The 24,445-nt window shown below is 31.3% G+C and overlaps 1 protein-coding gene and 1 long non-coding RNA gene across 2 annotated transcripts in view; one reads left to right on the top strand and one right to left on the bottom strand.

The window, feature by feature from the left end:
- The window catches only part of LOC106616215 (protein similar), a gene marked incomplete at its 5' end in the record, with an annotated part of 59,792 nt that overhangs the window by 13,077 nt on the left and 22,270 nt on the right, over positions 1–24,445 (bottom strand). The window contains 3 exons of the mRNA XM_070108171.1: positions 12,094–12,908; positions 21,325–22,129; positions 22,685–23,145. Coding sequence (XP_069964272.1) covers positions 12,094–12,908; positions 21,325–22,129; positions 22,685–23,145 — 2,081 coding nt within the window. The remainder of the gene's footprint in view (positions 1–12,093; positions 12,909–21,324; positions 22,130–22,684; positions 23,146–24,445) is intronic.
- On the top strand, positions 7,370–8,187 carry LOC138855738 (uncharacterized). The gene is made up of 3 exons (XR_011394815.1): positions 7,370–7,698; positions 7,788–7,829; positions 7,888–8,187. It is a non-coding gene; the product is annotated as an uncharacterized lncRNA (long non-coding RNA).

Genomic DNA, 24,445 nt, shown 5'->3' with positions numbered 1-24,445 from the left:
AATTTATGGGTCACGTACTCAGCATACCAAGCTACGATCATTTTTCAATCATAATCAAATTTTATCAAAGAGTTCAAGTGGGAAAATTTTAAAAATACGATAAACAAAACTTTTCTAGAAAAAATTGTATACTAAAGTAAGGAGAGTGATATCACGCCTCGTAATACACAAGGTCGATTAAGTTCTAAAGATGCAAATATATACTTGTATATCTAGCAGTAATAAAGTTAAGTCAAAAATCTATAAGAAAATGCTTAGTAGAAAAACTGTCTTCGATTCGATGAAAATTGTAGAATGGTGAACTGGTATAAATCACATAAACTAGTATAATCACAAACGAAGCTGTTTAATAAGGTATTGAAATAGTCTTTTGCATTAAATTCAACTCTACAATATTTTTTGTTGCTTTCACATGTAAATTTCTTTACAAAATATCAAAGTCTTAGCGATCAGAGAAGTGATAAATTGAAAGGCAACAAATTATAACGCACTCTCATTCGAATTCCAAGTACGGTGACCCCACTGTACATATCAAGAAATTCTGCTTACTCATGCTCTTTGATGGACTAACGCCCGAAGTTAATGAAGACATTTTGTCAAACTTGTTGCATGCAACATCCGCAGACACTATACTTAACGCTACACACTAGAAAATAGGGCGGCAGAAGCTGGGCATGTAGCAATAAAGGCCTTATAAAAAACAGCCGCCACCTGCAAAGTGCTTAAAAAAGAAGCGAAGGGAGGCGTAGCCAAAAGGCGTATAATAATATAATTGACGACAACGGCTAGCGAAATGATATACTTTATCACAACACACACACACACACACATATGCTGAGACAGCAAACGCAACTTTCAGCACTTCGTTGTTAGATTTATTGCTTTATATTAGTAAGTGGGTATCTTTGTGCTTGTGTGTGTGTAGAAATGTACGCTATCGTCTCGTTTTTCATAGCGATCATTAATTATATCTTTGCTTGAACATTCTCGCCGTCAAAAATCATTGTTATCACCCGCTCACCTCGCTTCAACCGTATTTGTGGCATCAAATTCGAGGAGTTCAAATGTCGGCAGTTGCTGAGTTTGGCAAAACGTGCCAGCTTCTACACTTCCCCGCACTTTGTTATTGTATTTATGCCCGTTCCCTCTCGCCTGTTTTCCTAATTTCCCTCGTATTGTCGTAATTTATCAAAACTCATGCTCCCCCCATAACGTGTCAAGTGAGAGTTAAATGAGTGCAACTCTATAAAATCATTTTCTGCACACGCTCAGCCTCTCGTGAAATAAGTAAATCAGCTGTTGAGACACTTTGCGGTAGATATGTGCGTATGTATGTGTATTTGTATTTCTGCGTACACTGAGACAATTTCTTATATTTTTTTATTGTATTGTATATGTTAATATATTTGTTTGTTGTTGCAATATTTTGGAGCGTTAGGTAAAAAATCTTTGAGGTATATTAATTTTTTACTATAATTTTATTATTGTACATACTTTTCTTACGATATATAAATAGTTTTATGGCGGCATTACGAAAATACGAATTGAAGATATGTTCTTTTGCATGATTTTCCTTTAATTATTGCATATTTCGACGCATATATATATGTATACATATATACAAGGTATTTATTTAAGTTTGCTTAAAAAGAATATGTTTTATGTAAAATTACAACTATTTTTGCTAATTTTGGTCTAATTTTTCGTATGAGGCTATTTAAAAATGTGCAACACTCACACATACATGGCTATTTTGCTTCGAAAGCAACCAGCTTCACTGAGTTTACATTTGTTTATATACTTGTATATGTATGTACTGTAGAAAACCGCTTGAGTATACTGTCTATTATATAAATGTTGCTATGTATTTTTATTAATTATAAGTTGTTGTAAAACTGCTACTTCGTTTTGCTATTTTCCATTACATTTTACGCTAAAATTTACACTATTCAAAAAAATTAAAACAAAATTTTTTTACTAAAAAAATTCTTTCACAACATCAATGACAACGACAATGATGCACCCAATTTTACTATTTTACTAAAAGTGATTATTTACGAGTAAGACTAGTTTTATGCATTTAATACTTTTTTATTAATTTTTTTTTTTTCAATTTTCGGTACTTTTTTCTATAAATATTTCGACATCGAGAATATTGAAGCTAGTTTCTTTAATTTAATTTATTAGAATAAATATAATTATATTTATGTATGTATGTTTGTATGAGCGTGCGTATGATAGGAGGTAGGTGAAAACACTCATGACATTTTCTGGTGGACAAGTTGGGTCATTGGCCTGCATGTAGAAATACAACTTTTCCTTCCAAATCGAAATGAATTCATATTTTATAAAGCATTTATCTATATGTTGAGGTCAGTGTGTATGTATGTATGTATGTACATTTAAGTTAACCCAACCGTCCGTTATGTGCATGAGTCATTTATGAGGTATGTCATTGTATATTGAACTGTTGTTGCTTTTTTCTTTTCGTAAAAGAAACAAATTTACACACTATATACTTAACTAACAACCATTAATGGTTGCGCCAATTAATTTACTTTATACTTTTTCACTGCTCTGCATGCTATTTTTTTCAATAAAAATGATTTTTATGTGCTAATTATGCGCTAATTGATTTTGAAATGTTATATTTGCTTATATACTGTATATATATATATATATATATTTCTCTTTTTTTTTCTTGCTTTCACATTATGCTATTTTTCTGCTATATGTAAATTTGACATATAGGAATATTATTATTCTACTTTAAAGCCACATCGATAATTTACTGTTATGCTAAATATTGACCACATGTTAAGAATTCTATTGTTATTGTATTTTAATTTCTATTTATCTATGTATATTAGTCTAGGGTTCCTAGTGTTCATGTATACAGCTAATGCGCCTAAATTTATGCTACGACTACTTAGCTCCTAATTCATTCTTTCATTTTGCACAATTTGCTACTTGCTTTTCCTTCAGAACTATTGCACCAACGATTTTATCAACATGCCACACAGTCAACGACTGATTTTCTAACTACTGATTAGTATAAATATTGTAGTCGTTCCGTAAAAGTCTCCTATGACAATCTTGCTTTCTCAAAAATAAAATTCCTATAATGAATTGATTATAACTCCATAAAATTGCATTACTTTTTTAAATATATTTTATAGTCTAGTTCTAGTTCAGTGGTGTTTGGATGCCTTAATATACGGTTAATTGTACGAGTATTGAATGGATAAGTGAGATTAAGGGTGTTCTATTTATATACATACATATTTTTACTGATTTTACGATATTATCACTGCTATTTATCCTAATCAAACGATGTGTCTCCTAATATAATTTCCAATAAAATATAGTTTCAATATTAAATTTCCAAATTCATGTTACAAAAAAAAATATAATTACCAAATTTTTAATGACAAAAAAAAATTCCAAAAGTTTAATTGATTGACAACTTTTCACTATTTACTATTTTCGATTTTATTTAAAAATTATCTTATTGAAATCACAAAAAACTTAATTAAGAACACCCCTAACATAGCTAGCATATCATTATTTACCGCCTTCACTTAATCATTTTTATTATTTTTTAAATTTTTTAGTTCGATATTTATTATTTTTATTTGATCTTATTTATTGCGCTTTATTGCGCGCAGTCTTTTTTTAACACTTAACTACCATTTTTCCACACATTTACACAAATACAAGCTTAACTGGATTTATACACACATTTATGTAAGTATATTTCGCTCTGCAATATTCTAGTTGATCTACAATTTGGATTAGGATTGCTTTTCAAATACCATGAACTGCTTATTTTAATACTCATAGAGTCATTTTATGTCTAATACTGTGTATCAATATGTAAATTTCTAAAAGTATATCAAAGTTTAATTTGAATAAAAAAATAGTTTTCAAAAGAAAATAAAAGCAATACATTTTCAGATCTATATCTCAAAAACTAAGGTAGTGTTTCGCATATATACAGACGGACTGACAAACGAGTGTTACAAATTTCATGGCAAACGTAATACACGCTGTTCAGGGTATGTAAATAACAATAGAATTGTTAAAACGTCATAACTTGTAACAGCCCTAGACTTGAATTGTGACATTCTCATTCACATCTAATTATTGTATATATACGAAAGCTTATACCCCTATATTACAATGAAAAAAATGTGGGGGCCAAAACTAATGTGTCGCACATAAGAAAAAGCCTTCGTCACTCAAATCTACTGGAACTTCCTAACAACAAGTAAGCCTCGCTACCGGTAGTTATCATGAATGCAGTTTAAATAATTTAAAATTTGGGCCTGAGCAACCTACCAATCCATGCTCGTTAAGTAGGCTTTAAATATTAGGACTACCGTTTTTGTGCACAATGAAAAAAATAAAATCGACTGAAGAGGAGTCAAACGCTTCAAAAAGTATATTTCTAGGAATAGTAGATTGTATCGGCTTTATATGTTTAAAACATTTTCCGCGATCCCTTAATTTTATTTCTACTGTTTCTAAATTGTGGCTTGCCTGGCCCAGTTGTGGGACTCTGCTCTACGAGCTGAACACATTTTTCTCCTTTTTTTTTTTAATAAATTTGTAAAAAATAACTGATTTAAAAAAAATATAGATAAACACTTTTTTTTTAACCATTTTCTATTTTGTATTAATACTTTTCCCAGATAAAGCCAGTCATGATCAATTCTACATATATATTATGGTCAACCACGACACAGAGTCAAAAACTACAAGAAAGTTGAAGTTTGACAACACTTCAACTAAAATTTTTATTGACGGTTTGAGTTGATATCGATAATACCGGATTTCAAAATTTCACCCAAAATGTAGTTGAGTTGAAAACCGTAATACAGGCTTTGATTATTAATAGAATTTCTTATAGCAAAATACTTTCATGATAATAGATTTTTAACCGAATATGGACTGTTATCCTGGCAGCATTCTGCAAACCAATTTGTGATATGAGTTGTTGTAGCAGCACAACAATAATTAATAAAAACAATGATTTCAATTAGGAGAAAAATATATAATAATACTTGCAATTGAGCTAATCTACAACTTTGTAGGTATGTAAATTCATCTAACCACTCCCCATTTCATTTCCATTTTCTTAAAATACAGTTATTTGCTTACGACTAATGTGATTCGACTACATATATTATTAGCTACATATTTTACTATATACTATTGTATATATGTGCATATGCATGTATATACACACATACATCTATAATACCTATATTATATATATAAGTTAATTACTTTTACATATAACATTCTCACTATTTTCCATATACAATTATGTATTTATTGTGGCTGTATTGGTTGTTGGTGTTGTATAAAAATTTTAAATGCAACGCTGGAGGTAGATATGTCCTTAACAGGAAATGTGTTTAGATTATTTCACATATTGAGGTAGCATTGATTCGTCGTTACTTCTTTGTTATGTGTATGGCTTTGTATGAATGATGTATGATTGTATGTGTGTATTTATTGATTTTACAGATGAGTTCCGTAACGAAAATGTGTCAAAGAAATGAAAGGATATAACATAAGCTCAACACAAAAAACTTGATATACTCTTCAAAATAGACGAAAAAAAAGAACATTAATTGTAACTAAAAGTCACAAGGCATAAAAAATGAAAGCAAATAAGCTATAACTAAAGTTGCACAACGCTGCTTACTCATCGTGAACACACGAAGAACTACGCCTACATTGATTGTCGCACATTTATTTGTTTCTATTTTACAATATTACAAGTCTCATCAATGCGCGTCAAGGATAAGTGTGCGGCTCGAGGCTAGTTGAGCCTATTCAAATTCGAAAACCTTCCAAACACCTTCCACACACAGGCACACACACCTAATGGCGTTCGCGTGAATTTTTATGTACATATGTATATGTGTGTACTTGCCGAGCGGATTAGGTTACGCAAGCTGTTGGGTAGACTGACAGTTGAAGCTCGGAAACCCAGACAGGCAAACAAGCGAAGAGACTTCATGGCAGACGAGAAGGCGGCACACACATAGATAACAAAACCGTAGAAATATGTTTGTTAGCATAAACATATGCATATACACAAGAAAGTGAGCCCCATTGTCTGTAGCATGGTAAATATAGCAGCGGAAGCTAAGCAGAAAACCAAATCACAGCGTGAGACTGTCGATAAAAATCCAAATTATACATGTATATAAAATATATGTATATATTAAAACAAAGTGTGTGAACATGGTAGTTTGTTGGAGCAAATGACAAGCTAGGCTGATACACGTCAAGCCATAAAACAGTTGGACATGGCGTATGAGCAATCACAAGCTAGCCCAATTAAATGGAGAATACATATACATATGTAGGTATTTACGTAGGTATGCATGTGAAGGATTAGTTGTGAGCACTGACTTTTTTACGAAAAACGCTTAACACAAAATCAATATTCTACGCGTGAAGGATATATCGCAAGCAGATACTATGTAGATATACCACAAAGTGAAAGAGAAGAACAAGGCGTAGCAATGTAATTGCTCAATAATATTAGAAGCATACATATACAAAACAATCCAAAAAAATATTTTTGCAGCGCACACATGTATGTATGTAGTATACTTGAGTATAAGTGAGCATTTGTTTGCGAACTCTTTGCAACAGTTCTTTGTGAACTACAAGATAGTGCTACTTTCTTTTGTAAAATTCCGCACGAAAATGCTATAAAAATGCGCACAGGCCAATGTAGTGCCAATGAAGAAGAAGGGATGCACAAAATTCAAATACAAGTGTTTGATGTACGTGCTAGTGCTCCTTTATAAGCTTTAGAGAGAGTCGAGGTTAACAAGCTGTTGCCTACATTTAGGCGCATGTAGGCAATAAAGCAAACAACGCATATGGGTATGTAACATGACATTGCTTTTATTAGTGCCCATATTACATATTAAAGAGAAAGTCGTTGCTTAACTTGCTTGTAAATTGATTTTAAATTTTAATCGAATTAATAGTCAATTTTCATAATTCACTTGACTTTGAATAAAGTGGCTGGTAAAATTAGATTTTAAATGGAAACAAAAATAGAATATTCAATTAATTTTGTTCATGTGATGCATAGTTAAATAACATAGCAATTATTTTAAGTTTTATCAACTCATATATCTAAATATATTGTACATACATATATCTCAAAAGAGAAGTAAAAACGTACAACAATATGCGCATATGTATATACATAATAATATGTACTCGGTACTCGGGCAATGAGCGGAATCTGTTTGTTTGAATGTGAAATGAAATAATCATAAAAATTTAAACATCATTGATATTGACATATATTGAAAATACACTATATATTCAAAGATATGCATAAATAAGCAACTATGCAATGTCACCATAAAAAATGTATAAGCAATTACTGTAGATAGGCGCGTAGCACGCAAAGTTAGTGAAGAAAATAGAGCACAAAGCCAAGAAAAAGTGTACATTGATAGGTATATAGTATACTATGTAAACCATAGGTAGAATTTTAAAATATACTCAGTACTCAGTAACGAATAATGAAGGGTTGAGTGAGGTCAGTGAGTTGGCAATAATAAAAAATATATTATATATGGACATGGTAAGAAGACCTTGAATATGGTAAAGAAGAAAATTTTCAAACATTCAAAAGACACGTAGATGAAAGTAAGAATATATATTATATATCAATATATATAATAAAAATATTATAATAAAATAATAATATATACTCTTCACATGTGAATTTCTTTTAGCATAAACGGGGTATACAAATATCTGTGTCTTAATTTTGAACGGTAAGTTTGTATGGCAATTAAATACTATAGTGTTCTAATCAGAACAATATGTTCGAAGATTGGAAAAATGCCTTTGACAATAATTTATGGCGAATTTCGTGAAGATGTCTTGTCAAATAAATACGTTTTCCATAGAAGAACTGGATTGTGATCGGTCAATTTTTGTATGGCAGCTATATGCTATCGTCGGACCAAGACGATCTGACAAATAAGCAGCTTCTTGCGGTGTGTGCAAAATTTTAGATCAATATCTCAATAACTGAGGTACTAGTTGTTCGGCGTATAGGTAAATATAAATACATAAAACAATATAAATAGAGAAATAATATAAATATATAATGTAATATATGCATCTTTAATCAAGTACATAAACTTCATTAAAAATTTTATTTAAAAATAAAAAAATATAAATTTAAATATTTACTGTTATTTTATGTGTAGTGAAAAAGTAAACGCTTATATCAAATATAAAAAATAAAAATTTGCAATGCAAAAATATGAAATAAAACCAACTTTGTTCAGCAATTTGCATTATGTTTTGGAAAAAATGTTATTTATTTTTTTCGTGATGTTTAAATTTGTTCTTATTATTATTATTACTTTAATGTTGTGGTTTTTATATCGTCTGTGCACAACTCAAAGCGTCGCTTTTGTAAACTAAAACTAAATCTAAATTAATTCGAAAGCATAAGTGGTGTCTTATATAATAATATATAATAGATGATTTTTTAAAAGGAAAATAATACTTAGCAACTAAATAAAAGGAAAAAACAGTACAGTATGTGTGCATATGCATAAGAACTTCAAGTAGTTTGAGCATATATTTAGACAAGACAATGTAATAAAGATTATCAAAAATAAACTTAAAAGTAAAGAAGTTACATTTCAACTTATACAACTTAGTACAAACAGCGTGTGTATGTAAGGATGCCAGTAGTTTTGAGTATGTGATGTGACTTGTTTTGGATGTATAAATCACTTTGAATAGAGCGCGGCGTGCGTTTTGGCGAAAATATTGATAAATATTACTAGTTGTAAAAAAGTTTCGCATTTTTGAATATAAATAAAATTTTGAAAATTGCAAAAATAAATATTTAGTTTTTAATATTTCCGATGGAACTGTTTTGTTATTTCATTATTCTACTGTTTTTCTTGTATTTGTTTAATTTTTTTTAATTGTTTTAATTTTGTAATTTCAATATTTCCTTATTTTAGCGTGTTCTATTTATTTTAAGGCTTTATGTTAGTAATATTGTTGCTATTGCAGTTATTTTGTTTACTTTTTACGCAACTATTTTGATTTTGTTGCTATGCAAATGTGTCTGTCAACTGTTAGTGGCTTTTAATGAACTTGCAAATTCAGTAATTTCATTTATACTTTTTATAACTATTCTAATGTATACTACCAAAGTCCGCTTTGCACCTTCATTTTGCAAATAGTTAGTTTGTGCCGCCATCTACGTCGTTCCAAGCGTCCTACAGCTCGTTTTTACCGTTGACTTCACACATAACATTAATATTGTATTTTATTTGCTTGGTATTTCAATGTTTTTATTTTTATTTATTTTTTTTTTTTTTTGTGTTTTGTTTGCATATTTCTTACATAATTCCGTTATTCATATATAAAACTAATTTTTTTTCTATTTTGTTGTTGCTCTGATTTAGCAAAGTCAACGCATTACCTGGTAATGCTTGTGCGGATGTTACAAATTTTGCTTCCGTTATATTATTTTTTGTTTGTTTTTGTACCATCAGCGCTCCAATTTTTTACATTTTTCTACTTTAAACACAATTTTTCGCTATATTTACCACAAATTCCATCGACACCTAATTCTTTTACTATTTTCATATATTTTCATATTGCTTCTAAAGTTACTAATTTTTTTTTATAGTCAACAGAATTATGGTAAAAAAAATTGGAAAAGTCAAATAATAGTGTGGACGCCTTTTTTTATGCTCATAAAATAAAAAGATGGTAGCACATATGGTCTTACTTTGCTTTGGCGGAAACAAGGACTTAGAAATACAATATATATTTTTATTTTTGCAAATTATAGCAAATATGTCAAATAATAAATATCACGTGGTTAAATTAGTAACATTTAAGCTTAAACGATAGCTTTAACCTTAAAAGCTCATTCCAAACTCAAAGATAAATTTTAAGTTCAAAGCTGATTCTAACCTCAAACGCTCGCTTTAACCTCAAAAGCTCATTCTAAGCTCAAAAGATAATTTCTAAACTCAAAAGCTCGTTTCAAACTCAAAATTTCGTTTCAATCTAAAAGGCTCATTTCTCATCTCAAGAACTCAGTCTAACATTAAAAGCTCATTTCTAACCTCAAAAGTTATTTCTAACCGCAAGAGCTCATTTTAAGTTTAGGAATTCAGTTTTGACCTCAAAAGCTTATTCTAAACTTAAAAGCTTGTTTTAACCTCAAAAGCTCATTTCTAACCTCTAGAGCTTATGTCTAACTTCAAAATATCATTTACAATCTCAAGCTCTCATTCCCAACCTCAAAGGCTCTCTCTTAACCACAAAATTGCTCAATTAAACTTATAAATAAATATGAACTGCATTATTTTTAACACATTTCCACAAAGAAATTTCAATTGTGCCACAACAAATTTGTAAATTTGTAAAATATTATTAAACAAATTCACGCATGAAAGGTCGGAAACAAATTGGATTCCCAATATTGGCTGTCTACATGTACAAGTTCCTAACTAACTTAGATGTATGTATATGTATTGTGTGTGTGCTACACAAATAAAAGGAAAATTCTATCACAGTAGAAAATTAAAGTCGCTACAGTTTGTGCATAAACACGTCTATATAATTTAACCCTATTTAAAATTATATATATATTTATGTAAGCAAGTATATATGTATGTGTATTTATACAGAACTGAGTCAATGCGGACGAGCTATAGTATTTTATTATAATATTAGCTGTTGTTTTTAATTGTGCTTTTGTTTTTTGGTATGTGTGCGCTAGATTAGCTAACTATACTGCATACTAACTGAAATCTCTAAATTAGCGAGTCTTATAAAGACAGCGTTGCGCCATGACTTTGCCGATTGGGGCCGTGTGTAAAAGCATTATCCTAACGCTAGCGCTTAATTTGGTCGGTCTTCAATGCTGTGTAACTTGAAATTATTGTTTAATTTAAGATTTTTTACGATTTATTTATTCTACTCATACTATAAACACTTATTACATTAACGCTCCATTTTTTGTTTAGTCAAATCATTTTATATATTTCATTTTTTTAGCTTGCATTTTTGCTTGCGCTTATTTCATACAGCTAAATTATTTATTTACAGTGTCCGTTTTAACAAATTTAACAACTTTAATTTTATCCTAAAAAAAAATTCTCCTTTTTTGGTCAACTTAAAGCTGAATTTAAAATTAGTGTAAATAACAACAGCGGAGAATTGATTGCATCTTCTGATATATAGTTTTATATATAAAGTATATATGTATGTATATAAATACACATGTGTGGTTGTGTATGTGTGTGTTTGTTGAGTTACATACGTATGTATGTGTATAACAAATCTCGAAGCGTTTGCCGCTCCACATTTCTCACGCTGCTTAGAGCTATTCGACTAGTGCTAAAGTTATAGTTTAAACTATTTTACTAGATTATACTCATAAACGTAATTTTAAATCAATAATTTTATTTTAATAATATTTTAATTTGTTCTAGGACTAAATATTAAATAAAGTTTTTTTTTTATTTGCTGTATCTACAGTTTTCTTTAGCATAACTTACGGCGTTAAAACTAAAATATTAACAAAAAATTTTGCGTGCGTGTGTGTGTGTATACACAAACGTATTTATCATAAAATCGATCCATTTACAAATTTATAAAACTAAATAAACCAATTTGCAACTTTTAAAGTAAACTATGCATTAATTGTGTCTGAAGAAATTCCAAGCACAAGACTGTAACACAGCGAATATTACGGAAAATGAATATCAATTTTCATTTTTTTTTTTTTTTGTAAATTGCTTTGTGTTTTCATGTACAACGGCAAATAAACGGTCGTTGGTTAGTTATTAGGCAAATGTATTTTTAAAATACAGCTTGTTATGGCTAAATGTGCGGCTTGAGTGGCGAGGCGATAGGCTGAAAAGCGCTAAGCGGCCCTCCAACCAACACGCAAACGCGCCACCCCGTCGCCGCACATGCGTGCGCAATTTATGCCTTCGCTAGTTTTTTGGGCCGCATCGGCACCAGACAATAGCCTGCACTTACATCGCAGCCGCTAATTAGCAAATTCTTCAGCACTGAATTTGATTGTGGTTGCGGTTGTTGCATGCCATTGCAGTTGGCTTTTAGCTCGGCGGCGGTGACCCAACGCGACACGCTACTGTTGGCTTTGCGTGCCTGCTGCTGTTGTTGCAGTTTTTGTTGTTGCCCCTTCAAGTGTTGCGGCTGCAAGGGCGATACTAGTTGTTGCAGCAGCTGTGGCACAGACTGCAAGTCCATTGCAGCGCTCTTCATGCGCTTGCTCTCCAGCTGTGTGCTGGGCATGGAGCTCACCAAATGTCGTTTATGCGACTGTTGTTGTTGTTGTTGCTGGTTTTGCCTTTGTTGTCCGTGCTGCTGTTTAATATCAATCATACGCACTGTGGCACCGCTTGTACCAATTGTTGGTGTTGTCATTGTTGTTGCTTGGCCATTCAACAACTTGATTGTTGTGACTTTATGACCACCACGATTCGCTGGCAACATTTCATCTTTTATTAGCATTTTATTGCTGATATTGAGTTGTTGTTGTTGTTGTTGCTGCTGCTGCTGCTGTTGCAACAAAATATTCTTAGTGTCTTGTATTGTTATCAATGGCACGGCATTCAAAATTATATTGTGCTGTTGCTGCTGGTGCTGCTGCTGCGGCGACGACAGATGTTGCTCCAGGCGCAAGTGTGATTTGCTATTGTCCAGCTTGTGCTGTTGTTGTTGTTGCTGAGTTGGCGAGTTTAACGATGCCACAGGCGAGGGCGATGCTGAGGATGAAGTTTCGCTGACATTGATTTGCAACAACTCATTCCAGCAATCAAGATTCGTAGCTATACGAAAGTAACGGAGGAAGGTAGAGCAAACGGAAAATATTAAAAGTTAAAATAAAAAATTTAAATGTGTAATTTGGTCTTACTGCAAACAGAAATGCGCGTGTTTTGGAGGAAATTCGTTGAGTTTTGAGTTTTTTAAATATAAACAGTTATAAATGAATATAAAAAAATAAAAATAATAAATAATAAATAAATTTATATTTCCATACAGTGTACTCAGGATTTCGCTTTTTTTTTTAAAAATAATAAAAATGTATTATACAAGTATTAGATAATTTTAAATAAATATAATTTTGTGGCAAATTTTGTTTTTTTATGGGGTTACATACAGTTAGAATTTTCAAAAAATCGGTTTTTTTAAATTTTAATGTACATATATTTAAGAATACACACAGAAAATTTCTATTGTTCTGGTGAATATTTTCGAAGTTACACGCAAATTTGAAAAGACGTTTTAGAGTACTTGGAAGTACAAGGCCGTAGCGGCAGCGACTACATGACTAAACTTAAAGACGTTTTTCTCAGAATGGTGTCTTCTAAATCGGTGACCAACATTACTCGAAAACGGCTAAATTGATTAGTCTCAAATTTTAACACGAGCTTCTTAAATAGATTTTTTAGTAATTTAGTAATTGACCGAAATTTTTTTCTCTCCGATAAATATTTTTGTTTTTATTAACAATTAATGGCGAGAAACTGTTATTTTGTCAATAAATTTTATTTAGCTTATTCCTTCCCATATGAAAAAAGAGATAAGAAAATACTAAAACATGAAATATGATAAAAAATGGTTTACAAAATTATAGCTTTTATTAACTTTTTTATAATAAATAAATTTAAAATATAATAAATTTAATGTAATTAAAAAAAAAAAAAAAATTATGAAAAAACTAATTTTTTAAACAATATAACAGTTATCAAACATTTTTTATATATAAAAGAAATAAAAAATGTGATATTTCGAAAGAAAAATGCTCATCGATTTAATCTAAACTAAAAAATTAAATAAATATTATGAAAAAAAATAATTATTTTAAAAAATTATAGTTTTTATATAAAAAAAATTTAAAAAAATGTATTTGAAAACTAAATAATTTAAAAAGAAGTTTTAATCAATTTAATTAAAGATTAAAAAACTATATATATAAAAAATATGATTTTAAAAAATTATAATTTTTATTAAACCTTTTTCATATGAAAACCTTATTGAAAAAATGTAAAATTTAATTTTGTTATATACTTAAATTAGTAAGAATCCTAATATTTTAAAATGATTAATTAATATTTATATAATGATTAAAAAAGCCGGAAATATTGTGTGATGTTTTAATTCCAAATAACAAATTTGTCACAGCCCACACACCAACTAACTAATTAATATTACAATCAAAAAAGCAATAAAAATAATCCGTATAAATTTTCAAGAACTCTGCAACATTTATGTATTTAAACTTATTTATAGACCCTAAAATCGCAGCATATTCTATATTGCAATGAACTCAATATAAAACAAGCAAGGAAGTTCTAAGTTTGGGTGTAACCGTAAATTTTATACTCTCGCAACTTGCAAGCATCAAAGCCCGGGAAATTACTTCAAGTGTTGGCAAAATTTTGTATTAAAGGAAGTATTGATCCGATTCAACCTATTTTTGACACAAAAACATACTATTATCGAGAGTTTCATTTATTTATTTTATTATATGAATTTCAATTATATATCTTACACATTAACCAATATTTTCGGAAAGAAGTCAACTATAGGCACTGGGGCCCACATATTCAGTACCTAGGGGCTTGAACAGTTTTGGTTCGATTTGCACAATTTTTGGTCACAAGATGGCATAATTTAAACGCATTTTATCACGATATATTCATTGTTGCCTGATTTGCATAGTGGAAAGTGAAAGAATCAGATGGAATTTCAAATGGCATTATATGGGAAATAGGTGTGTTGTCCCCCGATTTCACTCAATTTCGCACTGTCGATAGAGGTTCTAAAAACATTTGTCCTCACTGAATTTTGTTATTATAGCTTTAGCGGTTTAGAAGATATGCACATTCAACCTACCCACATGGCATCACGCCCACTTTAAATAAAATTTAAACTAAATATGCCCCTCTCTAACATGATCCTGGGTACCAAATAACAGTATTGTATCATATTGCGGAGCTTAGTTGTGGCAGTTTATTTGTTTTTGATGGGCGTGGTAGTTGTCCAATTGCGCTCATCTGCAATACCAACCGTCGTACGATACCAAAAAACATGTGTACCAAGTTTCATAAAGGCATCTCAATTTTTACTCAAATTACAGCTTGCACGGACGGACGGACGGACAGACAGTGACCCGAATTTTAACTCGACTCTCCATCCTGATCATTTATATATATATATAACCCTATATCCAACTCGATTAGTTTTAAGTGATACAAACAACCGTTAGGTGAACAAAACTATTATTGTATAATCTGTAGCAACATGTTGCGAGAGTATAAAAATGTCTATAGCCCATTTGATTTATTCCGGTTTCGCTTATCAGCCAAACAAAATATAATAAAAAGTAATAACAATGTCCCTGACATTGGCAGTAAAACATGAATATTATACAATTGTGTTGAGAGGTAAGGCCTACAATACTTTTTCGTAAAAATATATAAAGTATACTTAAATATGTACCATATGTATGTATATATGTAGTATCTAAAAATGCTGGTACATCAAATATTCGATATATTGCTGAGCACCGAAAGTGAAAAGAAACAATGCGGCTGGTCAGTTTTCTCAATGCCAATTTGCATGGTACAATTTCTGTCGCACAAAAATTCAGTACATAACGGAGAGTGACATTTTGTGCTTTCTATTAGATTTTAAATTTAGAATAATGATTAATTATGTCAGTACTCTCTTATAGTACGTATTATTTTTTGAAAAAACACATACAAGTAGATAAAATATATGTGTTATAATTTTGTGTGCTATATACCCCATTTCGATTAATTGAAGAAGTGTCGTAAGATAAAAAATGTGGGAAAGAGTTAAAAATTAATACAGTATTTTTACAGTAGACACGAATATGTTAAGAGTATTAGGTAATTTAGATTATAAATTTTCGGTTTTTAAAATAAATCAAGAGTTATTGATTTCTTTTCAAATAGAAAAAAGATAATAATAACAATATAAGTCGGAAAGGATTAAGAATATTTCAGTATTATTTTTAATTATGTTACTAATTGTTATGTGTTAAAGTAAGCCGTTATTTTTTATTTGGGTTTTAATTGTACTTTCAAATATTTAAAAAAAATCTCATACAAATAAGAGTAAGTTCTTAAACAAAAAGTGCTGTGAATGAAAATTACTGAGAAAAATCCAATGTACTGTAGTAGCAGCAGGGTTAAGGTTTTAAGTCTTTTCTTTTGAATTTTACAATTATTATTATTTGTTTTTACAATCATTTTTTTAATTATAATACAAGGTGCGTTCCAAAGTAAACAGTAAAAAAGTAACAAAGTAAACTCTAGTGGCGCCATCTATATGTCGACTAGGGCGTTAGAATCTGCTATCCTTTATCGACTTCCAATAAATATTTCATGACATTTCATCTATTGGAAGTGCAGTTATTGCATTTTAAGTGTCAGTATGTTTTTGTCATCGGTGCGAAAATGAGTTTCAAACAAAGAGCCAACATTAAATTTTGTTTTAAAATTGGTAAAACTTTTACCGAAACGTTTCAATTAATAAAACAAGTTTATGGCGATGATTGCCAATCCCGTAGCAGAGTGCACGAGTGGTTTCAACGCTTTCAAAGTGGTCGCGAGGACATAAATGAGAAATGAGCCGAAACCCAAAAAAATCGCGCCTGGAGAAGTCAAAAGTGAAGACAATGCTGATTTGTTTTTATGATTCCAAGATTTGATGTCCACATAGGATTTGTTCCACCCGTCCAAAACGTTAATGCGGTATTCTACCTTGGAGTTTTGAAGCGTTTGTTGCGCCGTATTCGACGTGTTCGGCCCGAATATCGCGAAGATGGAAGTTGGCGTTTGTTGCACGATAATGCGACGTCTCATCGATCGACGCTTTTGGCCGATTATTTGACCAAAATCACATTTTAACAATCAACCACTCCTCGTATTCACTTGATATGGCACCGTGCGACTTCTACCTTTTCGGAAAAATGCATTTGCCGATGAAAGGAAAGCGTTATGCAGACGTGGAGGCCATTCAAAAGGCTTGCACCGGCATACTGGCGGCCATACCGGGCAACGAGCTAAAACACTCGTTCGACATGCTTTTGGACCGTGCAAAAAGCTGTACTAAAGGAAAGAGACTATTTTGAATACAATTAATTGATTTTGCAGATAAAACCATTTGTTCTGTCTTTTTTTTTTAAAGTCCTGTTTACTTTGAAACGCACCTTGTATGGTACTGGGTACTGGCAGAGTTATAATTTGATTGTTTTTTTAACAACTTTTTTATATCTTTTTTAATATATATATTTCTTTCTTTTTTTTTAATTTTAATTATTTTTATACTCTCGCAACCTGTTACAGAGTATAATAGTTTTGTTCACCTAACGGTTGTTTGTATCACCTAAAACTAATCGAGTTAAATATAGGGTTATATATATATATATAAATCATCAGGATGAAGAGAAGAGTTGAAATCCGGGTGACTGTCTGTCCGTCCGTCCGTGCAAGCTGTAATTTGAGTAAAAATTGATCTTTATGAAACTTGGTACACATGTTTCTTGGTACCGTAAGCGGTTTATATTTATATTATGAGATGACTTTGTAGGAACCGCGTTCAAAATTAGTCAGTGGGCGTGGCACCGAATTTGGGCGAAATCGGATTACAACTACGCTTATTTTCAATATAACACCATTTTAAATTCGATCTGATTCTTTCACTTTCCATTATGCAAATCAAGCAACAATGATTCTATCGGGGTAAAACTTTGGGTGAATAATACGTTTAAAGTGTGCCACCTTGTGACCAAAAATTGTCTAAATCGAACCAAAACTGCTCTAGCCCCTAGGTACTTAATATGTGGATCCCAGTGCCTATAGTTTACTTCTAACCGAAAATATCGGTCAATGTGATGGGTACATATTTCATATAATAAAATAAATAAATGAAACCTTCGATAATAGTATGTTTTTGGGTCAAAAATGGTTTGAATTTCCTTTAACATAAAATTTTGCAAACACTTTAAGTAATTTCCCGGGCTTTGATCCGTGCAAGTTGCGAGCGTATAAAATGTTCGGTTACAACCGAACTTACAACTTCCTTACTTTTTTTGAAATTTTAATTATTTTAATTAGTAAAATTAATTTTTTAATTTCACGTGTTTGGTTTGCGAAATTTCAAATCTATATTTCAGGGTTTGAATTCTTTTTTCACACTCTGAAGTTCAAAAGCAAATAAAAAATAAATTTTCTATTTTTGCTTTTATACTTCTACTGCTACATCTTCTATATACATACCTAGAAACGTGTGAACTTTTATACCGTAGAAAATATTCGTATGATGCTCAAACATCAATCAAGAAAATAAATAAAGCGACAGCGGAGAAGAAAACACGGAATAAAGTTCAACAGGGCACTCAATCAATAATTATTGGAATTTTTATGAATACATATTCATACATAATGCGTGCATAACAAGTGTAAAACAAACAAGCATCACAAATAAAAGAAAAAATATTATAAAATACACGCAAACATACTTGTACAAGTGTATGTTGTCGCTTTCAAGTGTGAAAATCTACTAGCGCTATAATTTTGACTATTTATTGACTAATTAATGAATATTACACTTTAGTGGCAACATGAGGTGGTGAATAGGAATTGATGGCGCTACAAACGGCTTAATTACTTGGACCCTTGTCAATCAACAGCTGCCGGAGAAGCATTTTATAAACAAAGAAATAATATTGTATGCATGTAGTTATGTACATCAGCATATTTTGAGTCCATAAACAATTTGAAAATTGAAAAACGTAATCACCTTCTTTATCTTATTCAATTTGCATCATTGAATTGATGGCACGTTAGCAATAAATGATAGCATAAACGAAGGGGGAACCAGCGAACATCCCACCATGAGCTCGAAGACACATTCAACTAAACATATTTATTATATATGCGCCGGCACGTGTGTGTGTTAAAAAAAATAATAATAATAATTTATGGAGTGGGTGGTCTATCAAGTAAATTTTTTATTTCAATTTATTTTACTCTACACTAAACTTTTATGAAGACATTTAAATTATAATAATACAAAAAATCGCACTTTTTGGCAAATGAATGCCACTTGCTTGTTTTATAGGGTGTTGTGAACTATTGAAGTGGTGCAAAACTTAATTAAGCACAACGGTTTAATTGACATTCGTGCGGCAACCAATTTGAAATTGAATTAATATTATGCAACTTGATGAAAATGAAGCCCAAATTGTTCGAAATTGTCATATATTATACAAAAAATATACAAAAAATTAATATAAAAGTAAATAAATATGCCGACGACACACCCTATACTTGTTGACATATAAATAAAAAATAAGAAAATTCCACTTGAGTTTTATTACTGCTCCAACATATTTTAAGAATTTGCAAATATTTACAATATTTTAACCATAGTAAGGCGAAAGGGGCCTATCCACATATAATATTTAATACACATATGGTACACACACAAATGTATGGCAAAAGAGCAACCATAAAGGCAGCCAAACGTCCGGCAAAAGAAATTACACAAAGATCGGCGACAATTAGCCTAGGAAAAACGCACACGCACACGGAGAAGCGGAAGTTCAAATAAATTAAAACAACACAACAACAAAAAACATACATATATAATATTATATGTGTATAAAAAGGAGGTATGCATTATTACAGTGTGTATGAAGTGTGCCAAAAAATTAAATTTTTTGTTTTTGTTTTTTAAATTTTGCATGCTATTGTGTTAATTAATATAAATTTAGAGAAATAAAATTAAAGCTATATTGATTATGTTTGTAAAACAATTAATCTTATATAAATGATATGTAATGCAAAGAAATTTGAGTAGCTGAGGCAGAAAAAAAATAATCGAACGCATTTTTATTCTTATGAAATTGGGCTTCAGAGTGTTCTCACTTAATACAAACTCAAAAGAATAGTGTGGTTAAGAGAATTTTAAAGCCTTTACATGTGCAATTTTTATAGCACAATAGGGTATAAAAGATATTTTTCTAGAGTTAGATCGATCAGTTTGTATGACAGCTACATATATATGCAATAGTGGCTCCATCTGAAACATATCTTTGGAGATTGTAAAGTTGCCTTTGACAACAATATTTCTCAATTTTCGTTAAAATTTATTGTGAAATAAAAACGTGATTCCTGCAAGGACTTCATTTTGATCGTTTAGTTCGGATGTTTGATCCGATATTGACTTGAATCAATTTAGATTCTTAAAAAATCTTATAAAACTAATACGGCAATTTCTTATCGCAATCTTACAAAAAAAAAAGGAGAAAATTATTTAAGAATACAAAAAGTAACATGTAAATGTAGACAAAATACAGACGTTAGTAATAAGCCCGGTAAAAAACAATTATTAGAACGAAAATAATAAAATGAAATGCGAGCGGAAAATAAATAAATAAGATAATAATAAACTAATTTATTTAATTGTGATTTTCCATTCGCTTTTTATTTTATGTGCATATACGTATGTGCATTCAGCTCGCTTTGCTTTTGTTTTTGAATTCTATTAGTTTTTTTTTTGTTGTTTCTTAATCGCCGCAACCTTGGCATTGAATAAACATTTACACGCCAGGGGATTAAGATGCAAATATACATACAAACATACATATGTACACATAAATGCAAAATAGAAGTGTTGGCTAACTTTTGTATTTGAGAAGCAGGCAGCTAATCCAGAGATATAGCACTATGCACATGTATCTATATTATTGTATAACTATGGTCCCAAACAAACAACACAAAATAGTATACGTAAATAAAGTAAATATAACTAAACATATGAAAAATATATACATATATTTTAAGATAAAACAGTACACTGAGTTAGACATCAAAGGCAGAACGCACCCCTAGTGACGTTAACAACAAACGACAATCAAATACGAGATAGTACAATAAAATAAGAATAGCATTTCGTCAAGGGTCGCTGAGGTGCCGCTACATGATAATCTTTCAATCAGCGCAAAGTCGCAATTTAGCCAGGGATTATTTAAATTTAATTACAATTAAAAAATGTTGACTGATATGTGTCGAAATACAAGTTGAAAAAATATGCTTATATATAGCTCAACGAATTTCCGTATTTCCGTTACATAGACGTACGCATTTCTTAATTTTTACGTAAGACGAAGTGGAGGGTATGTTTGCTCGAGCCGGCGATACTTACAATCCTTACTGTAAACATTGTCAAAGGTGTCCTCCAGCGAATCACATAAGCTCGGCGACAGTGAACTCTCCTTCTTGCAATCTATGTTCAAGCCGAGCAGTTGCAGCTGCCGTTGCTGCTCTTGCTGTTCGGCGGCCAACTCTTGTTGCAACTGCAAACGAAAATCAACGCAATGTGTCTGCTGTTGTTGTTGTTGCTGTTGTTGTTGTTGTTGCAAAGCAACATTACGATCCTCTGCACCACCACTACTACCACCACCACAATTATTATTCAGAATTGATAAAGTGCCGTTACCGGAGCCACAAAGAAGCGCCGCCAATTCACTAGTGTCCGTACTATAAACACAACTTGTATCTTGCAGTTGTTGTTGTTGCTGCTGCTGCTGTTGCTGTTGTTGTTGTTGATGATTCACCGGTGACGGTGATAGTGATGAAACGGTCGATGCAGGTGAAGAGCACAATGAATTGAAATGTGATTGACTGATGTGTTGAGCATCATGATAGCCATTCAAGAGGTTGTGATTGCTTTCGCTAGACTGTTGTTGTTGCAATTGCAATTGTTGCAACGTGGCGTCGACATCCTTTTGATTGTTCAGCTCTTCGCTGCCGAGGCCATTGCTGGCGCACCACATCAGATCGTCAGCAGTGAGGAGTGGCAAATCCTCTTGCTCGTTCATTGGAATATATGGTGCACGCATACTCATGTCTATGTCTTCGTCAACGCTCATTGTCATAAATGCAAATCCATCATCCTGACTGAGGGAGTTGGGACTGCAGAGCGATGGTAGACTGCTTGCTTCAGGACTCTGCAAATGTAAATGGGAGAGTAACAGAAATTTAGTAAGCTGGGTGAGTAGGAAAATGTTTTTATTGGTTTCATTTATAAAGTTAAAATTTGAGGCTATGGGAATTCGTAAAGCTGTTGAAAAATTAATCGTAACAATTGGTTTTATTTTTAATTTTGGTTTTTACTGCTCAATTTTATTGTTGTTTTTTACTTTGACTTTTGAATTAAGAGCTCCGAAATACAATATTTATTTTTTGAACGAAAATTTTCATCAGTATTGAAATTAAAATAAACGAATATCCGATCATAAACAGAGATATATCCAACGGCTTTACTGACTACTGAATAATTTTAATAAAAAGTAGTAAAATACGAGAAAAATTAAGCTAGTTGATTTGCTCTCAATAAATTTCAAAATTATTTCAGTCGTCAATTACAAAAAAATTATTTAAAAAAAACAGAATTAAAAAAAAATTAAAAATAAAATATTTAAACAAAAATTTATATTTGAAATATTACCAATTACTACATATTTAAAAAAAAACTATTTTCTCGTGCTCTCGCTTTAACTCACCTTTGATGCCACGCTGGGCGAGAGTAAATGCTGCGAACAGTTGGTGTCATTCGATTCCTCCCTATAGTTTATGAATGGATCGATGTGTACAACTGGTTTGTTGCATAAATTATTGCTATTGCTGTTGTTATTATGCAATGTGCCAGCATTTAAATTGCTATTACAATTCTGTTGATGTGTGGGACTACTCAAGCCGATTTTGTTAATGCTATTACTGTTATGATTGTTATTGCTGTTATTGATAGCGCTGTTGTTGCTATTTTGATTTGGTGTATCTGGCGATGAGGAGCTCGTATTGGAATCGAGTGAACTGTAATCATCGGGCAGGAAACTGCCATAGGAGTAAGAGCACAGACCTAATAGCATTTCACCACAAAATGGTACAGGGTCGTCGAGGCGCATGCAAGCATCAACAGCAGCTGGAGCCAGGTGTACCAAATCATCGGGTTCCTCTTTGAGCACTGCAATGAAGAAGATTAAAGAGAATTATAAATTAAAGTGTTGTAATTAAGCTGCTGTAGAAAATATTATTTAATTATATGAAAATGTGTGGATGGATGTATGAATGTGTGTATGTTAATAAACATAATGATTATTTAAATTATGCTAATTGCCTACAAGCATCTACATGCTCGAGTTATATATCTAACGTAAGAATGACACTCAGGCTCTAATTAATCGCTATAGAATATTGCGAGTATTGCATGAACGCTAGCATCTAAATATTTTTGGAATTTCAATTTGTTACTCTCCTACCTTTTTTTTTTTTGTTTTGATACACAGATAAATATTTCATCCTCCACCCTTCCCCTCTGTCCATTAGTGGTTGTGTCGTCACTCATTTAATTGACAGATTTCAATTGAGTCTAATTAAAGTTCATCTGAATTAGTTGATTTATTAGTATTTTATTGAAGCATTTAGTTATATGGCCAACGACTGAAAATGGCCTGCCGAAAATTTACTACATACGTCTACGTTTTCAAATTTATAGAGTTCATTTTTCGATGTATAGAATTTCGTACCAATAGAGAGATAGCTGTCAAATGTGTTTGACATTTATGTCGAGTATACTTCCGGAAATCGTAAAATTTGCAACGGATGCAGAACTACAAGTCATGAAAATAAATTTCGCATTTAATAAGTAAGAAAAACTGTCGGATTTGGAATGCGAGATCTTATGAAAAAATTCTACAAGCTCTCTTGCATTCAGAAAAAGTTTCTGTTATATGTCTTGTATGGGCATACTTCTTTAAGATTACATATGATGAGTTATTGGGACTAGCTTTTGGTAATCAAACCGTATCATCCATAGAAATGGAGTTGTTATATGACGAACTAGATCATGTGATATTTCATTATTCGTTGGAAACTAAAATTCGACCCATTTTTTTCGAGATTATACGAGTATTGATAGGAAGAATAGCCGAAATTTGGTTCAAAGGATTTTCGACCTAATAAAGGCAAATTATTTGCCAATCCATTACCTTTTCTGTGAAATGAAATTTGAATGTGAATTAATTTGAAATAAAAGTGCAACAACACTAACAAAAGGACCCTTTATATTTCTTATTTTCATATTTCATATGAACATGGAAAAATTTAACCGAAAATTTAACTGAAACCCCAAAAATGTACAGCATTCGGAAATCTCAACAATATTACTATAATATTATAGGTATGCGCGTAAATACCCACATATACGTTGTTACGTTATTCTCCTTTAGCAAATAGATTTTTACAATACTTGACATTTATTTCTA

This window comes from Bactrocera oleae, chromosome 2 (assembly GCF_042242935.1).
Source record: "Bactrocera oleae isolate idBacOlea1 chromosome 2, idBacOlea1, whole genome shotgun sequence".
Taxonomy (NCBI): Eukaryota; Metazoa; Arthropoda; class Insecta; order Diptera; family Tephritidae; genus Bactrocera; species Bactrocera oleae.
The sequence above is the reverse complement of the archived record's forward strand: the minus strand, read 5'-3'. Positions and strand labels throughout refer to the sequence as shown.